The 22,402-nt window shown below is 32.0% G+C and overlaps 1 protein-coding gene across 1 annotated transcript; it reads right to left on the bottom strand.

Moving 5' to 3' along the window:
* Nucleotides 1-12,055: 12,055 nt before the first annotated feature.
* LOC140673493 (uncharacterized) lies at nucleotides 12,056-19,878 on the bottom strand. Its single transcript, XM_072906475.1, has 5 exons — nucleotides 19,780-19,878; nucleotides 13,680-13,863; nucleotides 13,201-13,358; nucleotides 12,993-13,112; nucleotides 12,056-12,763 (listed from the first exon to the last, which is right to left on the bottom strand). Exons 1-5 carry the CDS (start codon nucleotides 19,797-19,799, stop codon nucleotides 12,604-12,606), a joined length of 642 nt encoding a protein of 213 aa, XP_072762576.1. The 5' UTR covers nucleotides 19,800-19,878; the 3' UTR covers nucleotides 12,056-12,603.
* Between the last annotated feature and the right edge of the window lie 2,524 nt (nucleotides 19,879-22,402).

Raw genomic sequence — 22,402 nt, forward strand, 5'->3', positions numbered from 1 at the left:
GAGAAAGAGAGAGAAAAAGAGAGAGAGAGAGAGAGAGAGAGAGAGAGAGGGAAAAAGAGAGAGAGAGAGAGAGAGAGAGAGAGAGAGAGAGAGAAAGAAAAAATGGAAAAAGGGGTATTAAGTAAAAGTAAGAGGTAGCCGAAGGACGTGGTGAGGGTATGAGAACGGTGGCGAATGCAGGCCTCTACTTATACCGCCACCCACCATATCCTTCTGGAAGGCACCCCACCAACTTATGAAAAGTGGACACATCACGTAGTCGAACTCGACTTGATTCAACTTGGCACAAGTTTCCAAGTCTATGCACCGAGAGATCATCTGGAAGATCCTGGCTGGCCACTCTGGCAACTTTGCTTTCGAACAGCTGACTTCTCTCGTCTGACTTAACTTTGTCAAGCACCGTTTCTACTAAAGAGTTTGATTACATATTATCACATGTAGCTCGCATATTGTTTCGTCTTATCTTTAACCAGGAACTGAGAACAATGTGAAATTTTAATGAGCTGAGATTTTCATGCTAAAGATAATTAGTGAGAGTTACTAACAATAAGTATTATTTTATTATACATATATGAGAATAATGTCTTATTGAAAAAAAAGGATTGATAAGTCTCAGGGTAAAATGTTTCCGGGATTATCGATGTTCTTGATTATTTTTTACTATGCTATTAAATAATATTAAAATTTTTCTTGTAAAGTTAATTTATGATGTGATTTTAACTTACCGTTTTTTCCTTTTAGATTTTTCTTTAATTATGCACATAATGCAGTTTTATCTGAATCAACTACATATCGAGGAAGTAGTTTTCACATTAAAAATACGGAGCTAGTCGCATCAGAACAATTCTCTCGTAAAGTTGACAAAATGAAGAAAAAAGACGCGCGCGACTCCATAAAATGAATTTTTTTTTTCCAAAATAAGCTCTCATCTTTTTCACGACGATTAACGAAATGCAGCGATCAAGTAATTCCGCCAAAATATACCAGGAGTGAAATTCATTAGAAAGAATCCATAAAAATCTTTATTGGCCATAAGCTGCAACATCTTTTTACTTCCTTTTTTTTGCTCGAAAAAAAAAGATGTCTTCTTTCAAGTTTTATTTTTACTTTTTCAAATAAAAACTCATTTATCATCGTAAAATATCTCGTTTTCTAAACATTGAGATTTGATTCGTATTAATCTCGTTAGCGAAGAATTATGCAAGAGTGGCAAAAACTTTTCTAACAATAATTTACAAAGGTAATCTACGCCAATCGTGATCGTAGGTGTCAAGGCCCAGTGAAACCGAGCCATATATCCAGCTTCGCGAGAATCAGAAGGCAACTGCGACGTTAAAGGTCTCTGCGTCTCCATTGCGCAAGAAGAATGCCGATCCATTAGGACCAGACCAGACTATATGATAATCCGTGAGCCAGAGAATATCATAACAGTTGTTCATTAATACAGTTATTTGCTTTTTTTTTTTTTTTTTTTTTTTTTCAAAAGATACCTTAACCGAATGACATATTTTCAGTGAAAATGCATTAAATATATACTGCACGAAATGTCTTAAGCACAAAGTATTTTAATTATGATAGATGAACAAAGAATTATAATGAGAGGAGAATTAGAAAGAGAAACGAGAGAATGAGGGAAAGATTTATCAAATATAGCACTTTTGGACGAAAGCGTGATTTTGAGACGATAAATTCTATACTTTCTCGATTTTATTTTAAATTATTATGCGTGGCAGATCTTTTTTTTTATATAATAATACGTAGAAAGACAGAATTATCTGGAAATTGAAAACGAGTAAATGCAATGGGGAATAGAGTGAACACGAGGATAAGTGCAACCTTATCCGTGACAATATTATACTTTGACTCAAGGCTGGAATAATCGCGCGTCATCAGCGTTTACTTTATCGCACTCCTGTATAGTGTCGCTATTATTTTGCATTAAAATTTTTCGCATTAATTGTTTGCAAACTTTTTATTTTTCATATATTTATCAATATTAAACAATTTCACAATTATACTGCCACAGTTACTTTAATTCATTCCTTCATATAATTATATATTTGAAAAGTAGAAAAGAATAGAATTAAAAGCATTTGAAATTAAAATTTAACTTAGTAGTCGTCGGTAATTTTATAATTTTGCACAAGTCTCTCGAATTTCAAATTTATACTTTTTTTTTTTTTTATTTTTCATATGTGTAATCATTGATATAAGATATATAAATTATGTGTGTACTATTAACTAACTAATTTTTTTAAAATTTTGAGTTTCTGCGATTATTTCGAATATAATTCACGTGCAATCAGAAGAATAGTATAGATATACACGTGACAGAGGTATGTGTGTATATATGTATATCTACAAGACTTTCTCTTGACAAGGAGAGCACCCGTGCGTACTCGTCGAGTAGGCAAGCACGCGAAATGCAGGAGGAAACACAACAAAATGTCTTTTTTCGCCGAGTTATTACACCACGAATGGGGTGACATAACTACGAGGTTCAATCGTTGGAACAAGCTCTCTGCCTACGTAGACCAACATAACTCTCAAATTGCATTGTGCATCGTACGGAACGGAGAGTCGGTAAATATTTGAATCGCCAGATCTGATTTACGATGTAAGAAAAGAAATCGAATAAAAATCGAAGTATGTATAATCGTTGCTTCGCCATCGTTAATATTCGCAGTCGTGAAATGTACAACCTTCTCTTCATTCTTTTCGTTACGATCGTTAGGATAAGAAATATCTCAATACAAGAAATAGAGAATAGTTTCTAACAAATATTTATGCATATAAAAATTCTTATTCAAAACTAGCTGTGAACTAGAGTGAAAATCTATACATCGATAGCGGTATCTTTTCGCTATTCGTAGGGTAACGAGAAAACGTTTATAATGCTTAGGGTATTTTAAAAATTTTTATTATATAGAGAGAGGTATTGAATCAGCTCGAAGATAATTGTCATTCATCGCAACGCGTACGATATCCGCTGCAATGACAGACCTTATACGTGCAAGTCGAAGGCTAAATACGGGAGGGCATTGACATTGCGTGCCGTAAATACTGTGGTGGCTTCTGGTACAGCGAACACGTGAAAATTGCCGTTGTCCAATGGCCTTGTCGAATAATAATGATTTCGATCGCACTGACAAAACCGGGGTTGAGACAATAAATCGCGAGTAAACGAAGGAAAAAAACTTGTAAAATCTCAGGGACGACTTCTCGCATTAATGACATTTCTGCGTCTGGCACTTGTCTGCTTCATGATCGATGAGATAAAAAAATTGCGTTGATGGAAGCAGCAGAATACGTGAAAAGACGGACATTTTTAGTAATATTGACAATTTAAGCGGTCGATGAAAAAAGAAAATTTTCCCGCAGGGAACTATTGATGTGCACAATAGTTGGGGTTTAACGATCCTCCGATCCCGAGTTCCGTACACTGCACACACATACAATTATAACATTGCGTAGAAGAGTTATGCCTTCGAATTAAAGTCTAGATGTAAATGTGTGCGAGGTAACTCTACGAGTTATTTATTTATTTATTTATTTATTTTTTTTTTTTTTTGTGAATAAATTTTTTTTAAATAAATATATATTCACGTTTTTACTACTAATTTGTTAAAAATTAAAATATAAATGTCTAAAATGTCTTGAAAGTCTGCAACAATGTTTTAACGATAGAAGATAATTCTTTATCCTTCTTATTTTTGGTAACTGTCATTAATAGAAATGTAGAGAGATTTTGTAATGACCGTATCATATGTATGTGGAATGACCCAGTGCACTTTGCGATTCGATTTGTAAGGACGGCGTTCTTGCTTTCTATCGATAGAGTAAAAGATTCTCCGTTGCCAGTGCCGTTTTGAAACGGTTCCCGATTTCGATCGCGTGTTTTTTCAAGGCGAGGTCATTGATACATATACACGTGCACTTTACAGAATCGATACGTACCACTCGTACGCTCGCGGGGAACGGAGAACCTTGACTGCACTTTCGCGGAACTTACGCTGCATCTCAATCGACCTTTAAAAGACCAAACCAACTGTTTTCTCAATACTTTCGAAAAGTAGTTGTAGACACCATATTACTCGATTAGAATCCGTAGCATTTCTGAATCGTAAAGACATCTTCAACACTTGTGACATCTTTAACATGTTATTGAGACTTTCCAAACTTGATGGAAAGCCTGTTCTCTGTCCGCAATTTCTTCTTGTCGTGTTTCACTGTCAAATGTATAAATAATATAAGTATAAACGAAAAATATAAATAATGTAACGTATTCGATTATACATGCTTATTATAAATGCTTTAAAGAAAATATGAGGTCTGTAATTGATCCACGAAAGAATCTTGTTCGTAATTATAGGCATGCGAAAATACGGAATGAATACTATATATATGTATATAAAAGCACTTTCCCAGGAAGTGAATAAAATTGTTTATTTCACATCGGACCTAAAATTAAAAAATATATACGTATGTTTGCTATACTACATGTATGAAAATACACCGCCCCCCGTTCGAGGGTTAATAATAATGAAGAATAATTACAACTTTATTCGTCGTTTTCAGCTCATTTTATTTATCAATCGACGTAAAATAATAATAGGCACGAGATATCTTGAAATTTTCAACTATAAATCTAGAAAGTTGATGTTTTGATCGCACGCGATTTATCGAGGAACGTGGAACGTGATCAATTCATACAAAAGCATCGTAAAAGACGGCAATTCAGAAAAGTGCGCATTTCAAGTAACCGCACGTTTCGCAGCTGAACATCAAACGAAATCGATTAAACGTAAAAGGATCACAAGAGTTGGAGAATAGCCAAACAAGCTGTTATATTGCCAATGAGGTACAGAAAGTGCCGTTTGCAATTCGAATTTACTTTTGCACAAACTCCCCGCTTTCTCTTGGTACGTGTATATTTATCGTTTCTATTCTCGAGAAATATAAAACATAAATTAAATTTTGTTGAAATATTCAATTAAGGTAGTTGATCTTTATCTCTTTCATAAATTCTATATAAAAGATGTTTTTTCTCTTTCAAATTTTTTTAAAAATATTATAAATGTAATATAAAGAAAAATTAATTTATTAATAATTAACATTAATAATATAAATTTTGTAAACAATAGGATATTACATATTTGTAACACATATGTCATATTTATTTCGTTTTTTCGGATACAATGTTTACATATATGTTTTGTTTAACTATTATATATTAGCTGTTTTATTAACTGCATATTTTACTTATATTGATGATAGAAATCAGTATGATTACATGTAAATTTTTTAATCATAAATGGCAATTTGCGAGATCTTTGGGGAATGCGATAAGTCAAAGTGAAATCCCCACGTTGCAAAATATCTTCTCGCATATCTAAAATTGAACACAGCTAAGCCATTCAATGTTAAGGACGGGATAGGACCGGAATTTCTAAGGTGCATATAAATATTAATGAGAAGGCGCGAAAACAATGGCGTCATTGGCGAAAATTGTCAGTGTACGATAAAATAGTCTTGTACACGACTTTATAACAGAATGTATAGACCGATGATGTTATCTGTGTTTCTTAAATGGATAGATTTAAATTGCATACGTATGGCATTGCATTCCTAACAATATAATCATATTTCTTTATTCGTACACGTTAGATAAACAGAGAATAATATAACAGAAAATAACATAAAAAGTTAAAAATTTTTTCAATCGATTAATATGATTGCAGCAAATTTTCGTATTTTTATCAAATCAATCTCTCTGAATCTTGTTTACGGTATTCATTTTTTACAAGGTCAAGTCAAGGGCTTTCGCCGTTCCCCAATGAATAAGCGATTAGCGATAAAAAAATGATTTCGATTTCATTGGCAGAAATAGGTAGAATGACGAAATCTGTTGAGGCGTCTAAAGGAATTTCATGGAAAGTGTCTCCTACTCACTTTTGTCGAGGAGATCGACCGGTCCAGGCGTTTTCCTTCCCCAGCCTTCATTCCGATACTCTCTCGTTTGACATGCGTCGACTAAAAACATGTACGCGGTACGCGTCTCTCGCGTGAAATAATCTTTGCGTTTCCCATATTTGCAAAGAGACATTTATCACGAGCTTATGGGAGACGCGCGACGTTCGTCGCGTGAAAGCAATCGTATATCTTTATTTCTCTTGTGTTTTTCAGTCTACCATTGCATTTCCTTACATAAATGCTAATATGTTTTTCTGTCGTAAAAGTAATGAACGAGATAAAACTGGTGACTCGCGAGAAAACTATTATCTCTATTTGACAGCTTCCTTTTTTAGAAAGAAAATAGCAACATAATTATCTTTAATAAATCAGTTTGATTCATCATTTGTTGCAGCGGACCATCTTTTATTTTTAATCTATCACAATTTCTATACTCGGACAATATTATATTTTCTATGAAAAATTTAGGAGTCATCGATGAATTCGGCTGTCATTTTTTTGCGCTGCCATTCCTTGAAAATCTGAATTTTCATACTTTCGTTCCTCAGATATGTAGTGACGCGCAGTGATGCATTTAAATAATGTATCTAGTCTAACGTGCACTATTATCGCTTTATGAAATGCATCCTGATCGAGAGTTACTCGTAGAGAAAGATTTTACGCATGGTCGAGCATTCCGGTTTCGCGAAACCGGATATTAACTTGACCCACTTTGCGATGATCGCAAAGTTCTACATTTTCTTACGCATATAGCGGACGCACGTGGGTGTCGTACAAGTATCGTTCGAGGAACGTTCCTTCGATTAAGAAAAGACAAACCAAGAGGCAAACTAAAAATAATGGTTAGACACTTTGATATAAAGATATTGATCATTTTTCTGTTATAAACAATTTTCAAGAGAAATAAATATTTTAATTGGCATTTTAAACAATTAAAAAGAATCTTATTCCCTCTTTTATAGATTCTACATTTCAGGAACGTGAATGTTCTCTGCAGCTCTCTGCATCTCTCTTTATATCTTTACACTTTATTTAAAACATTCTGTATAAAATTGGAATGATTAATAATGTTAGTTTATAATTTTTCGTAAATGAACTATGTAAAAATTTTAAAAATTATAATGTGACAATTGAAAAATTTGTATCGCTTTTTTATAAAGCTATTTAATAGATATTTTAAATGTTTAAAATAATATAATGTTCCGAGGGACATCATTTCTTTGTTATTGATAATTTTGTTATATATTGTTTGGTGACCTTAACATTGGCATAAATACGTAATACATTCGTGCATAAATACGTAATATCCTCGTATCATGTGGATGCCTAATATGTATCAATCGCGATCATCGAAACGTTATAATTATATTGTCACTGGTGCGCACAACGCTTTTTTCTTTTTCGTTCTCGAATCGATATATTAATTAATTTAAATTAAATTAAATTTAATTTAATACATCGCGTATTCTTCGAGAGTGTGGTATTCGTACTTTGCGAATGATTCGCATTCGTGTGTTACGCAATCGTGGATTATTCGGGTATTTAAGCGTAAAAAGTTGTGTAAGAATCTGAATAAAAAACTTGAATAGCTTTATGTTATTGTTAGTTGATAATTCTGCAGGTTTATCGTTATAGTCGTTGTTAGGTAACCATTAGTCGGTTTAACAATTATAGATTCGCAACGGTAATTCCGATTCTATCGAATAACTTCGTATAATTTCTACTTTCTCGTTATAATCGCGTAATAATACGTTGCTTGCGCACAAAATTCTCTCTCTCTCTCTCTCTCTCTCTCTCTCTCTGCCATTCAGATTCATTGTGATACAATAATAGAATAATACAATTTTATAATTATGTACTTTTCTCACTTTTATTACCGCATATTTTTATCTTCACATTACTCCTGGATATTCGACGCGTGTAGACGGATGCGATATCAGGGAAAGCGAATAAGGATCTCTTTCGCTCGATTGAGAGAAAGTCCTTTCCTCTTCCTCTCTCCGCGTGATATTTTATTTTTGCCTTACCATATCATATTATTATTCTCACTCATTGATTAGGATATAATTTTAATTATGTTTTTGCTCGCGAATGTAAACAATAATGACTTTGACGACTCCTGTCGCACGCTTTTATCTCTTTGACGCGACAGGTAAAAAAATTATTAACAAACGAGATCTCCTGCGTTTGAGAGAAATTAATTAATAGAAAAATGATCGATAATATGCAATTTTTCAACATGTTCTTTCATAAGAATGTATTACTAATTTTTACAAGAACAAATATTATTGAAGAATATTTATTTATAATTTATTGATTCTTATCGTGTGAAATATTTGATTAAAAATAATAAATACACACGAACGGATTCTATAAATCTTTTTAATCCTATTTTTAGAAAATCAAAAGTAATTTTATTTTATTTTATTTTATCTTATTCTATCATTAAAAAAATATAAAACTCAAATAGAATTTTTCTGCAAATTATTTAATTAAACTACATAAATTATAAGTATATAGGCAACTTATTAATATGCTTATTTCCTAATCTCGAGATGAATACATTCGCATCATCCTGGTGTCTTGAGTAATCCTTAGTCTCGTGGAGAATAATAGATCAAGAATATCTCTTCTCTTAATGCAACATTTCTTTACTCTCGCAAATAAAGTGTAATTATGGGTTATCTCAGTGAGCGTGCAATCGACAAACATACTTATTTGTTCTTAGAGGATATGCACTGCTACAATTTGTGCAATACGCGCTGAGTTATAATACACATATTTCCATAATTGTTTCCTCATGTCGCAATGACCATTTGTTGTTGGCGACAGCAAACGCAATTGCAATTCGTTGAAATCCCTGCATTTATATAATTACAGAATCATATTTGCCGCGAGAGATCGCTTCTTCTATCGATAATTATTATATTTATTTATTTAGATCTTTTTGAAAAATAAGGAAAGAACTTTAAATAATTCAAGAAAAAATTTATAAATATCTACTTTAAAATTAATTTATAATTTTAGTTTATTTAGAAATATATATACATATGTATAAAATTTCATTTAAAATAATACGTTTTATGGAATATACCGTTCTCGAATTTATTACTTTTTCCATAAATAAGTATATATATATATATATATATATATATATATATATATATATATATATATGTGTGTGTAAAAATTATCATACATAAAAATGATGATGAAATGTGATTTCTCTTGCAATTTTTCCTACAACGTTATCGAAAGGTCAATTTAAGATTTGTTGCATTGCTCACGGATATATTCCTGTCCACACTTAAAAGTTGTATATTATGACCATCTCAAGCAATCACATTTAGTTATGTAATTGGCTATATATGTCTGACGATATAATGGAATTTAATGCGAATGTATTTATAGAATTATTTCATCATTATAACAAATAAAGATTTATTTTAAAAGTAACTAACCCGCACAAATATGTATATACGAATATACAAATTCCTGTTTTACTTTTAATTAGATTTGAATTGTACAAAATAATTAACATTATTACTTAATTAAATATAATTAAATATAATTATCGACACGTATTATGTTAATGAAAGAAAGTTGTTGAGAAAACAATGTTTTATAAAATAAATCCCCTAAGAAAATGTTGTTCTTGAATTCACCAGAAAATTTGTTGACAAAGAATCGATAAAAAAAAAATGCATGAATTTAATCATGTTTGAGAACAAAGTTAACAAATTTAACTATATAATATAATAGCGATAATACAACTTTCCTTGATGGAGAGGTTTGCGCGTGCAACCCGAGAGATCACGACATCAAAATTTCTCTCCTTTCACTGCGCACTATTTTTTTTCTACGTGTCGAAGATGGAAATCGTACTTTTCTTCCTTAGGAACGAATAGCGATTTCGCAATGATCGGCGAGGGTGGCAAGTAGTTGTATCAACGACAGAGGTCGAGAATGGGAAATTCCTAATCGACACTTCCTATAGAGTGTCGCCGGATCAAGAATGGTAGAGCGACCACGACCAAATTATTTCAGAGTCAGGATAAAAATCTTGAACACTCTACAATCGTTTGAAAGCACTGCTCGCACTTGCTTACTTATATATATATATATATAAGAATCATTATTACATTATTAGATATTTTAATAAAAATAATATCAAGATACATATTAAAATTTTATTGAGATTTTACTGAGATTTTTACGCTAATTTTACGGTAATAAATAAATATAATAATTAATTAATTGTTAATGTAATTTATTGTATTGATTTACAACATGGCTTACTTACTAGCTTATTATATGGCTCTTTATGTTTTAGGTTTAATATCAAGCCTGGATTTAAAATAGAGTTAAAAATAAAAAAAGCAGACTGTTGTCTTAAACTATGAAAATTCACTGCAAATTCCATGTATTTTGAAGAAGAAATTTAAGACTGTCTACTGCATTAATTTTGAATATTGTCTCTTTCGAGCAATTCGACATTAATATATTCGACATTAATATTTATTCCTCCATTTGTGTCATATAAATATAAATATAGTTGTAATTATAATAAAAATGTCATTTTTTTCCTTACTAGATTTTTGCTTTAGAAAGGAAGATATCTATTTTATCATTTTATGATTTTATCATATTTTACATATAACATCTTTCTTTTCTAAGAATAACATCCATGTTTCTCCTCTCGGGCCACTTTCGGTTTTTTTTTTCCTTTTCTTCTCATATTTCCTTTCGTCATTCGTGGCCAAAACGTGGCATCGCGATGTCATGACTCGGCTTGGATATTCTTTGTGAGTGAAATGTTCCTCGTAAAGGCTTCAAGGCCGACCAGATGACTTCCTCTCACTTTTCTGCCCGTCTTATACCTCCTCTACTCTTATAGGCTTCGATCGCGAAAGCCACCTTTCTCTCTCTCTCTCTCTCTCTTTCTTTCTTTCCTTGGTTCCTTCTCGTTTTCTAGCATTCTATCTGCACTCTCTCTCGAATTATTGGGCGATTCATGGCTCTCTTATCTCGATCGTCCCAAGGCTGCACGCGAGAACAGCCGAAATGGCAAAAATCTCGAATCTTGTCTGGTAAGTTCGAATCAAAGATAAACTTTAAAGTTCAGCGCTCTCGTGCTCACAGACAAATTGTACTCGTCTATAGGTCATCTCTTTTGGCTCAGTTGTCGATTTGTATCGCAAACTTTGTAACTTATTACCTACAATTTTCAACTTTTTAAATTATTCGTATTTAAAATCCGTGCTACAGGAGACTTTCAAAAAGAATGAAAATGTACAATGCTGAATTCGATATTTCTTTTACTATAATTTACATCATTGTTATACCTCGAAATAATTTTTCTATGCCACAATTTTGTGCAAGCAAAAAGATATATTTCGATAGGTGAAGAAAATTATATATATGCGCATGTTACAAAGATATTGTGACTGACAAATAGGTCACATCAAATTTTCAGGAGTGATAGGTCATTCCACTTTTTTCTTTCGAATAATGCGAGGTGTAAGAATGCGAGAATGCATGCGCCAAACGCCTCCGACATTCCAAGAGTCATCGTAGGAGTTTCTCTAGTGTGCACATTCCGCAAAGTGTGTATCATTATTCTTTTATCATGACCCGAATATTTGAAAGACGTAAAGAGACAATAATAGAGAACATTGTGTGTGTCCAGTTAGACATCGATCAGATTAATCAAAATGCCAATACGCTTATTATCAGAATTTTCAAGTATGTTGGTTGATAAATAATTTATTCATTTTTTTTAAATGTTACAACTAAAAATAATTACTTTTTTATTTGCATGCATAAACTTAATCTCCCACAGCCATTATACTATATATGTCACGTTATTTCTCTTAAATGTCAAATATCTTGTTATTCGAGAAAAGTTATATTAAAAAAATGATTTTACAGATATTAATTTAAATTTAAATAAATTTATATATGTGCAATTTGCCGACATTTTACATTTTGCGTCTCTTCACATTCAAATAATATATTAACAGTGATTATTTTGGCTAATCTGTTGTAGTGCGAAAATAATTGAAAGACAGCATGAAATAGAGTCGTTTTCCAGAAACACTTTATTAATTCGTATTAATTTACATAAGTACTTGAGGAATGGCTATATTTTGCTATGTACACATCACGTAGCGAAGAGGAAAACTTTGTCCTTTCCGAAACACCGACACAATTATAATAATCGAACCTTGTCAATTTTCTCTTGATCGCATATTTTTGACACCGTGTGGCGGAACACGAACAAAGTCTGCCATTCTTCGAGAAAGACGTCATATCTTTATATGATTCGTGTTTGTGTTTGTGTGTGTGTGTGTGTGTGCGTGTGTGTGTCCAAAATATATTAAGATCCTTGTATAACATTAATTATGTTATCGAAAATTCGAGTATACAAAATTGAACCTTTGCTCCGAAATGGCAGCAATATATTTGTTGTGAGAAATTTGTTAACGAGATCGTTTTACAAAAGTCTTGAACTTTGCAATATAGAAGACGACATAATTTTGGGTCACGTAGTTTTTATAATAAGTCGTCAAATTTGATTAATCAGAATTTTAAGAAATTAACAAGTTTGAACAAATATCATCACACGAATTAGCCTCTGCGATAGGCTTTAGGTTTCACTTGAATCTCCTCCTGTTGAGTTTCCTCGACTTCCTCTTGTACAGTCTTACTTCCTCTTCCTCCAAACTTACGTCCTGACGTTCTTGTTTCACTACCTACATTAGCTTTGCTACGATTGTTGGTGCTAGCTCTGAAAAAAAGAAAAAAAAAAAAAAAACAAAACACATTATTTCAATACACATATAACATATTTCATGAAAAATATGTAATGGTTAAAATAATTATCTTTATAAAAATTTATTATAATTTTACTTTTGTTTTGAAATAGGAAAATACGTTACTAAGATTCAGATGTAATACAATATTATTAATTTTTACTTTGTATAAAATATAAATCTTCTTTTATCATGTTGCATTACTTTGTCTTAGCTGTTGTATGTTCTACTGCAGAATGTGTGGTAGCAGTTTCTCTTGAATGATTACTGGGTCCGGTCTGTGCTCTTCTCCTCTTCAGGGCAGCCAAGAGATCTTCGTTTGATCTAAAATTATATATTTGCGCATGTTTATTAGAAAAATGTCTGCATATTATTCAATATTTAAAAGGATTTTATTTTATCGAATAGTTACCTAAAAGGCCTGACGCCACCACCATTACGAAGTTTTTTCGCAGATTCAGTCGTTGTCGTAGGAGCTTCATGTTCTTGAATATCTTCAAACCCATCTTCCCCTTCTGCGTCATCTTCCTCAGGTGATTGTTCTACCGGTTTCGATGTCGTTGACTGAGTCTAAAGAATCGAAAGAAGAGAGAAAGGAAACGTAAAGATTATTTCGTATTATTCTATTATCAAGATGTCACACACAAAAATATAAATGTCAGATTCAATTAATACTATTGTAATTAATTAATTGTAATTTGTTCCAAAATAATACTACTGACAATAACTGTGCGTTATTTTATTTTTTTATATAGTGTGTTTATGTTGCAAACTTTTTCTTAAAATATATTATGTTTATTTCATTATACGTATATTAAAAACTACATTTGATATAAACGCAAATGTTCAATATAAATTAGTGTATTGATGTGTAAAATACAGTAGACTTACTGGTGATACTTTTTTTTTCCCTACAGTTGCTACGTTGGCGCGTCCTCTCGAGGATAAAAGACTTCCTATCCGACCACTTGCTAGTTTTGCCGGGGCCGGCGTTACCGGTGCCGCTACCTCTTCCTCGTAATCATATTCCTCTTCGGCTGATCTGCAGACAGCTACTATACAGAGAGCGAATATTCTGCAAAAAAATACGTTATGTATATAATTTCTGTCTAATATTAGCGTCTATTTATAGTTAACTTCGTTTAAGATAAAGTCATATGTAACAGTTCTTTTATTTTACAAGATAATTTCTTTAATTATAGTCATGTTAGAATAGAGATCTTTTTAAAAAACAAAGATGGAATTAGTGCAAGTATCTAACAGGAAAACGCAAAATATAGGCCAATAGGTATTACAAGAATTATGGAAGAACGTTTCACTACTAGATGCGCGACAGCTGCAGATTATGGCACGCAATCGAGCATGTAGATTACGTCCTTAGAAAATTATTTTTCTTCTGGTCGAAGAGGAAGGCGTCAGGCCGAAAGATTGCATGAAAAGTTATTAAACAATCTGTGCTATCGCGTATTCATAAAAAAAAAAAAAAAAAAAACAAAAAAAATATGTTATTCAAGAACCATACATAACGCTGCGAAACAAGTTTACTGCGGTTAAATTGACAGGCTGCATTTAGGAGATAGCAAAATATGCGAGCCAGATTATATTATTTGCCTTGAGGATTCAGAAGCTGGAGCGCGCGAGATTATAGCTTTAGAAATTAAAAGACGGAAGACATTCTTATACATTATAGAATTTTCTAGAATTTTCTAGAATTTTCTTTCTTATATAATCCACATTTTGCATTTTATGATTTTTATTTAAGTTCTTATCGTTATATTAAAGAATACTTTTATATAGATGTAACAATTTTAACCTGACTGAAATTTTGATTCTTATTTATTTAGTAATAACTTTTTTCCTTCATAATTTTGGAGTTTTTTCAACTTTCTCTAAAAAATAAGTTTCTGGACTTTTACATCTTCTTGCTTTTGAGTACATAATTTTCAATTGTACATATTAAGAAATTTGTATTTTCCTGCTCCTCTAGCTTCTCATTATCGTATCTTGTTTAATATCATTGGACCCTTCTTTTATATTATACAGAATTTTTAATCTCCAGAGAGATAAAGTTTTTTTTTCTCGTACAGACGCAACGGACAATTATTTTCGCGACTTTTAGCGTAGGACACGGGCAGGACAGAATTGCTGGCCGCGACTTTCGCCAGGATCGAAAAAGGAATCCGAGGACGAAAGATCCTACTTCATGAGGCAGGCGTTTGCAGCGATTATTACGTATGCTCGGCATGGTTCGGCGTGGCTCGACACAGCGCGTGATAGTAGATCCGTGTACACCAGGTGGATTGTGACCTGTGATATTCACGTACACGAGACTTACTTTCTCTGCTCGTGCAACTCGCACGCCGCGCCGTTCGGGATTGGCCGTGCCGTTACGACGGGACATTCATATACGTGAGGCGGCTCACAAATGTCAAGAAAACCAGCCGAACTCGAGACCTCGGGTAAGAGAAGAGAGTTGAAGGGAGGAAAGGCAAAATTTCGAAGGATCCGCAAAAGTTCGGCGATCCCGATCGATAGGAATATCCACGCACTGGACGATTGCGAAAACATGAATTGGAACGAGAACAATGACGACATTCTAAAGGATGACATAAAGACATGTGTTATTTGTTTCAAAGAATATTTTGCAACAGATATTGTTTCTGTTAAATAAAATACATTTTTTTTTATAATAATCATTTTCAATAATTATTCTTTAATTTCTTGGAAAAAAAAAATATCAGTAAACAATTTTTTCGAATAATTATTATCTGTATGAATCGATAAAATCATACGAATCGAATCTTTTTCGAAGCTTGGTTAAAATCAGAATTTTATTCTCTGAATCATCGAATGTAATGACAATTGCATTTGAAATTAATTTAGATTAATTCCTTCATCTTTGCATTTATTAACGCATTATAGTTGTGTTTACGCAGACACGACACTTAGCCACGTGGGGCGCACATTGTGCATCCAAGTAAAAAAAAAAAAAAAAAAAAGTGCGTAAATTTCTTGCAAAATATTTACAGAAAAATTACAAACTTTTGTTATATTCATACAAGAAATGCAATTTTCTTTTACTTTTCTTCTTAAAGTAAATATAAAATCCAAATTTCATTTTTCGAAATTTTGAAAGAAGGTTTTAAGCTCTTAAGAAACTGAACAATTTGCATATATAATTCTTAAAATATTTTTGTCGCGATACTCCTGCATTAATTAAATATAAAATAAACAAATTACTGACATATATAGAGACGCTATATTCGCGTCCTCAATTTCTAACAGACTTTTTGAGGTGTATTACAACATGTTTAAGCTTGGTCATTGTTCGTGCAGAATTCGTGAGTAAATTTCTTGATGCTTCTTTTGACGAAATAGCCTGTCTATCAATTTTATCAGAACTTTAGAAATTATTTATCTTGACGAAAAAAAATGTTGTTTATTCCGATGTCGTTTCACAATTTGTATATATATATAAATTTTGTATCGCAAATTTGAATGTGATTTTACTACAAACGTAATTTAGCATTAGCAAGCTGTCATTATCATTATCTATTTTGATTTATTAATTGAAAGATGCTATTAGCACACTTAATGTTTTGGAATATATTTGATTTAGTTAGTACTAATTCTTTTATCTAATTCTTCCCCGAAGAAAAGTATAATCTTACAACTGATGTTCAATATCTAGAATTAAATACTCTTTCTCAATTTCATAGTTTCAATCTTTCTTTTGATTTGTCTTTAATAGATTCTTGATGCTTCTAACTATAATCGTGATTACTTCATTGAACAGAACAGATTCTTTTATTCGCAAATAATGATTAAGCTCTAAAAGAAACTCTGAAGAGTAAATTATATCCCGCAAATTGTGGTGCTCTCTCTCTTTCTCTCTGAATGATGCGCTTATTGAAAATAACGCGTATCATTCATTACAATGTGTCGTAATAATAATGTCTTCAATGAATATTTTTATTACTTCACATTATGAATGTATGAGCTGGCGCTTAATTAACATTCTATTTGAATATGCCATGTCGTAGATAAAAATCCATCTATTCTTCGAAACGGAACAGCATCGCTATTCATCGCTTATTATCGCGTAATATCATGCTTTTAAGTACATAAGCACATTTATGCTGCCAAAGGTATTAAAATGATATTCCTACTTTCTTCATCATTAATAAGACTCACGTCTCATAAATGTCAATCGCTCGCTTTTTTACAATAAAGCTATGCGCGTTATTTAACTTAAGTTTTCAATTTTAACATTTTTAAATCCCATTTTATTTTAATAATTTTTTTATAAATATGTTTTTATACACGTTTAAAAAGAGATATGTATACATTTACACAAATATATTACGTAAAGTTTTATATTATAAAAATATAATTTATTAGTTTAGTTTAGTTTATTAGCAGCAAAAGTATCCCAATTAAAAAGTTATCATAAGTTTTGATTCATGATTATTAACGAGATGCAGAATTGCGGTAATAAATTAAATCTGGTTTACACGCGCGCGTTTTAGTAAAAATAATAATGAGATAACATTATTTAGTACATATTTTATCAAATTTGTCGTAATTTTGCATAAAGTCTATCTAATAAAAAGAATTTTTTCAAGATATAACAGCGCAGCAAACAATGGAATATGTATTAAGGTAATCGAACGCTTTATTTAAGCATTAATGTAAATTCATCTGATTGCTATCATTATTACCAGTCAAGAAGTATTTAAATAAAAAGTTTTGCAACAAACAAAGTATCGTAAAGCTTCTATAGTTAAAAAATAAAAAGTTTCTATATATATAATTAAATGCAGCATATTAAGAATACAAAATAAAGATATTCAATTTAAAAATTTCAACAGAAAGTTAAAATAAATTGTTTACATATCATAAAAGAAATTAGTAATATCGTAAAAGAAATTTCATTATGTTTTTCACGTAATCGACTTGCTGTCTCGTGTGAGAATCTGCAAATTATCCTTTCGTTTTATCAGGGCGAACCGGTTAACCGATAAACGTGATTAGTCACTGGCTGATAATTAATAAGCATAATTTTCGTCATATGCAGGAGTACTAAAATAGTGCAGAATATATTTTCTCATTAGCATAATAATCTCCTTAACGTATTTAAATCTTTATCTTATTTATATATCTCTTAGAAATAAAATAATCTATCACACCTGTCACACCATTCCGTCGCGTCGCGGGATCATTGAACTTGCTAGAACATTGCTTTGGAAGGAAGCAATTAAATTCGCATTATTCCACCTACAGGATATCGTTAACGTAATGCATGGCCACGTATTGCTCCCGTCATGCATAAGAAATTTTCGTTGCCATTATCTCTTTCATCTTTCTATCTGTCTTCTACCCCCTCCCCCGCCCCCCCCCCTCTCTCTCTCTCTCTCTCTCTCTCTCTCTCTATCATTCTTATATTTTACTTTCATCTTTCTTCTCAAGTATTTTTTTTTTTTTTTCATTTGTGAACAAAATTTATTGTGTTTTCTTTGCCATAAAATAAGTTGGACATTTCTAGCTCTTTTTAATTAAAATTGAGTCATCTCTAACATTAATACATTTTATTTTATGTATAAAAATAAGTAATCTTTTTTTATAAAAATTTAAATCGGAAATTGTATTTAAAATAAATGTTCAATTTTTTTTGCACAAACTTAAATTTTCATGTTTAACTTTTTTTTGCCGATCTTTTAGTCTTTTCTTTCTTTCTTTTCTTTATATTTCTTAAGCTCCTTTCATCTTTTTCAATATTTCTTTATTCTTTTTATACATAATTATAATTAATGCAGTTTTATTGCGTGCTTAAGGAAGCTTGCCTTAGCATATAATAAATATGTTTTTGTTTTATACTTTTTTGATAGTTTATATGCAGAAGTGAAGATACTTAATATGCATCATTAGTTAAGATAATGCCAAGGAGAAATAACGATACTCACGGCATACAAATTTCTTGTTTTTCTAGTATAATGCATTTTCTAGTACTGCATTGATTGATTTCAGTAGTAATCGCTGTGTTATGCGCTCTCGCTCTCTCGTTACGGCTTTTCTAATCAATTTCCTGGTCAGAACCAGGAAAGAACTCGACCTACTGCAGCCGTGCATTTGCATAACGTGCCTCTTTGCACATGCCATTATTAATATACAATAATATACATATATATATATATATATATATATATATATATATATATATATAAGTCAAGTATTTGAGTTGCAGCCACCTGAGTTATTAATCGAAATGTTAAGCGCAGCGTTAAAGACAAAGATTTATAAAACACGATAATTGAATGACTTTTTATAAAATTGGAGTACCTACATGTTTTATGATCTACTGTGGTATACATTATCTTCAATTCATATGGAAATATTATGCTAACGATTCAGAATATATTGACCGTTGAACACTATAAATCAATGTACGTTCGCGATCGAAAATTATCGGCAACCGCAATTTCCGGCAAGGCAATTTCAATTACAGATATTAAGCATGAGACAACATAAGTAGCAGATATATACCTTTCAATCGCGAATGTATAAATGGCCTTGGAATTATTCAAATTGATCGCCGGAGGTGATTTATAATCTATAGGTATGATAAGAAATGGACGGCGCAACAATGACTAATTTCTTCTTGCACTGCTTTTACTTAATACATATTTAATAATATCGCCAAACAGCTGTTCGATGAGGAAAATCTTTCATTTATGCACAAGTATAATTACCTGCAATCTACCACTATATCGAAAGAAAGACGTAATTACGATTACATTTAATTGTTATAGAGAGAAATGTTGAAAAGTTTAATAAGCAAAAATGAAATGAGAGTCTATAAAATTTCTGCAAAATTAATTTTAAATTTCATAAATCTCTAATATATATATATATATATATTTTCTAATGTGAAAATTTATTTTTACACGGAAACATTGTCCGGAATCGTAAGCCATGAATGGCGTGTACTCACGTGAACAACGTAAGTTTCATGATGCCAACGGCCTGTCGTAGAAATAATGTTGGTTTTGCGAATGTCGTGCCTTTGTTTGGCGGCTGCGACGTGCGGAAAACCACTTATCTGTGGCTGATTATTACCACTGACGCGAGGAATGGGATATTAGGCGACAACAGAATAGAAGGAACCGAAGGAGCACACTACTGTAATCGCGCGGAGGCTGTGTACTTTGGAGTGCCGAGTTGAGTTTCCCCTTCTCTCTATATATATGGCACTCTCACTCTGCCAACAACCACCCGTGCACGATTCGCGATAGCATATGTGTGAGACGCCGACATATCCTTAATGATACTCGTATATTCACCCCCTCACGTCGCGTGTGTAATACACAGTAAATACACGGATTTAGGTTTCGCACAAACCTAAAGAGGCAAGTTGAATGGCACGTTACTCGCGTATCGCGTACTTTGTAAGCCTGCTGGTGCTGGCTAATCGAATCCGTTGAATGTATTTTTATAAAAAATGATTTACACACTGTATTATGGTGCGATAAAACGTTACATAACTATATCGATAGTGTCGCTTTTGTCATTTCGAATTAAAAACTGCAATTTTTACACAGACACGGTCACTCTTTTACTATCTTTTACTATAAAAAGAATATTTTTTTTTTTTTTTTTTTTTTAATAACGTGTTAAAAGTCATGATTTGAAAAAAAAAAATTGACCATCTCTTGGGCAATGACGTATCTTATTGCATCGATTGCAGAACATTTTCCATATATGTTGCTGACGCGAAGCGACGCGACGCGACGCAACGCGACGGGGCGATGCACATTACCCGATAAATTGACGCGACGATATTTTCGAAGATATTATTTTCTTTCGTAAAAAAAAAAAAAAAAAAAAAAAAAAAAAAACACGCGTAACGTATGCGGTGAGTGGCGAATAAATATTCTGTAATTCTGGATAACCGATGACTGTGTTTCGGCTGTATTTCGATAACGTCACATTTTTCACGAGTAATTATCTCAAATTAAAATATATTTAAATATATTACATTATTCTATTAATATATTGCAACAAGAGATGTTCAATTTCATGTTTGCTATTTCATGCTGAGAATTCTATAAAATTTGTGTAAAACACGCGTCAGGCAAAAATATTATGCTAATTTAATCGTTCTTCAGATAACCTTTAAAATCTAATTAAATAATCACATATAGTTACGTGACTCTTTTAGAATTAGGATATGAAATTTGTCCTTCGTGAAATCTGGTAGAAATATTATAATTAATTTTCAATAAATTCTTTTCTTTCTCCACGACTTTTAGTCAAATCTCGAAGAGACAAAAAGCAACCTTTATTCGAGCAACTTTTCCTTTCTCTCTCATCCGTAGTTTAGAAGATGATTTCGCGTATCACATTTTCCCCACATATATATATTTTCTTTCGTCGTTCTCTCATATTTCTTTCCTTATCATTTTCAATATCTCGATTGTCCACGCGATTACACACACGCGTTTCGCGAAATTTATGCCTCTCTTATGGCATTCGTGGCTCGTCTTCGCCCAGCGCGATGTAAATTCAAATTCCAATGGCCGTGTTGTCTGTTGTCTGTTGATGGCACCGCAAAGATATTGTCCAGCAGGCAATTGGAACAGATCGATTGTGATTGAAAGGGATGGGTAATCGCGCTCGGTCAATCGGCATTCGCGAAACGTTACTCAATTACCCATCTTCTCTTCTGATATGCGACGATGTTTAGATCGCCTCGACAACTCTTCGAGATGCGGGAGGATTGCCCCGAGAGACAACGTGTCTTAGATCGGATCAGCAGTGAAAGTAAAAGCACAGACTTGTACAGCAAAGTACTGTAGGCGAGAATACATACTATATGACATCCTGCCGCTGCTGAATCCAACGGCTATACATATACTCTTTTGTCACAATGTCGCGCAAAAGTAATCAATGAAGATCGATGAAGAATTCTTGATAGTCGTAAAAATCGAAGCAATCCTCCCTTTCTTTCTGTTTTATTTTTTAAGTCATTTATTATTTTAATCACATTATTTAGAAAATAATAAAAAACGACGGATTCAATTAATGACATTTAGAATCTTAAAATAATATTGAAGAAAAAGAGAAAAAGAAAGAGAGCGAGAGAAATACTTTTCGAATACTGTTATATAAATGATGTCAAAATATTTTGATCTTTCTGTTATCTAATTTATATACTTGTCAATCCACTTTTTTAAAAATATTAATTTTCTAATTCAAACGTCGTCAATATCTTTTTCCCTAGTTGGAGTAAATTTGATTAAAATCTTTTTTACATTATATAATTATTTTAATAAAATGTATTTAAATCGTGATTATTTTGGAAATAACACAAGGGTCAAATAGGAGTAAACTGAAATTGAATATTGGAAAAAGAAAAATAGAGAAATAAAAGAATAGGAAAGAGAAAGCATAGTATTATGTTAATCTCTAAAAGGGATCCATTAAAAAAAAAAAAAAAAAAAAAAAAAACATCCATAAAAAAAGAAAGCGCCTGTTTGAACGGATTTCACATCGATTTGTAATCTCTCGTAATCGATTCTTTTGTGCTTTCTCGCAAAGAGACAAATAAATATTCG

The sequence above is a fragment of the Anoplolepis gracilipes genome, chromosome 14 (genome assembly GCF_047496725.1).
Source record: "Anoplolepis gracilipes chromosome 14, ASM4749672v1, whole genome shotgun sequence".
NCBI lineage: Eukaryota > Metazoa > Arthropoda > Insecta > Hymenoptera > Formicidae > Anoplolepis > Anoplolepis gracilipes.

What these genes read in the sequence shown, in the direction of transcription:
- LOC140673493 (XM_072906475.1), bottom strand. Translation starts at nt 19,799, where the DNA reads ATGAAACTTACGTTGTTCAC. An exon ending in ATGAAACTTACGTTGTTCAC is followed by an intron (nt 13,864 to 19,779) that starts GTGAGTACACGC and finishes ATTTTTTTGCAG; the next exon opens with AATATTCGCTCTCTGTATAG. An exon ending in GGTGGCGTCAGGCCTTTTAG is followed by an intron (nt 13,113 to 13,200) that starts GTAACTATTCGA and finishes ATATAATTTTAG; the next exon opens with ATCAAACGAAGATCTCTTGG.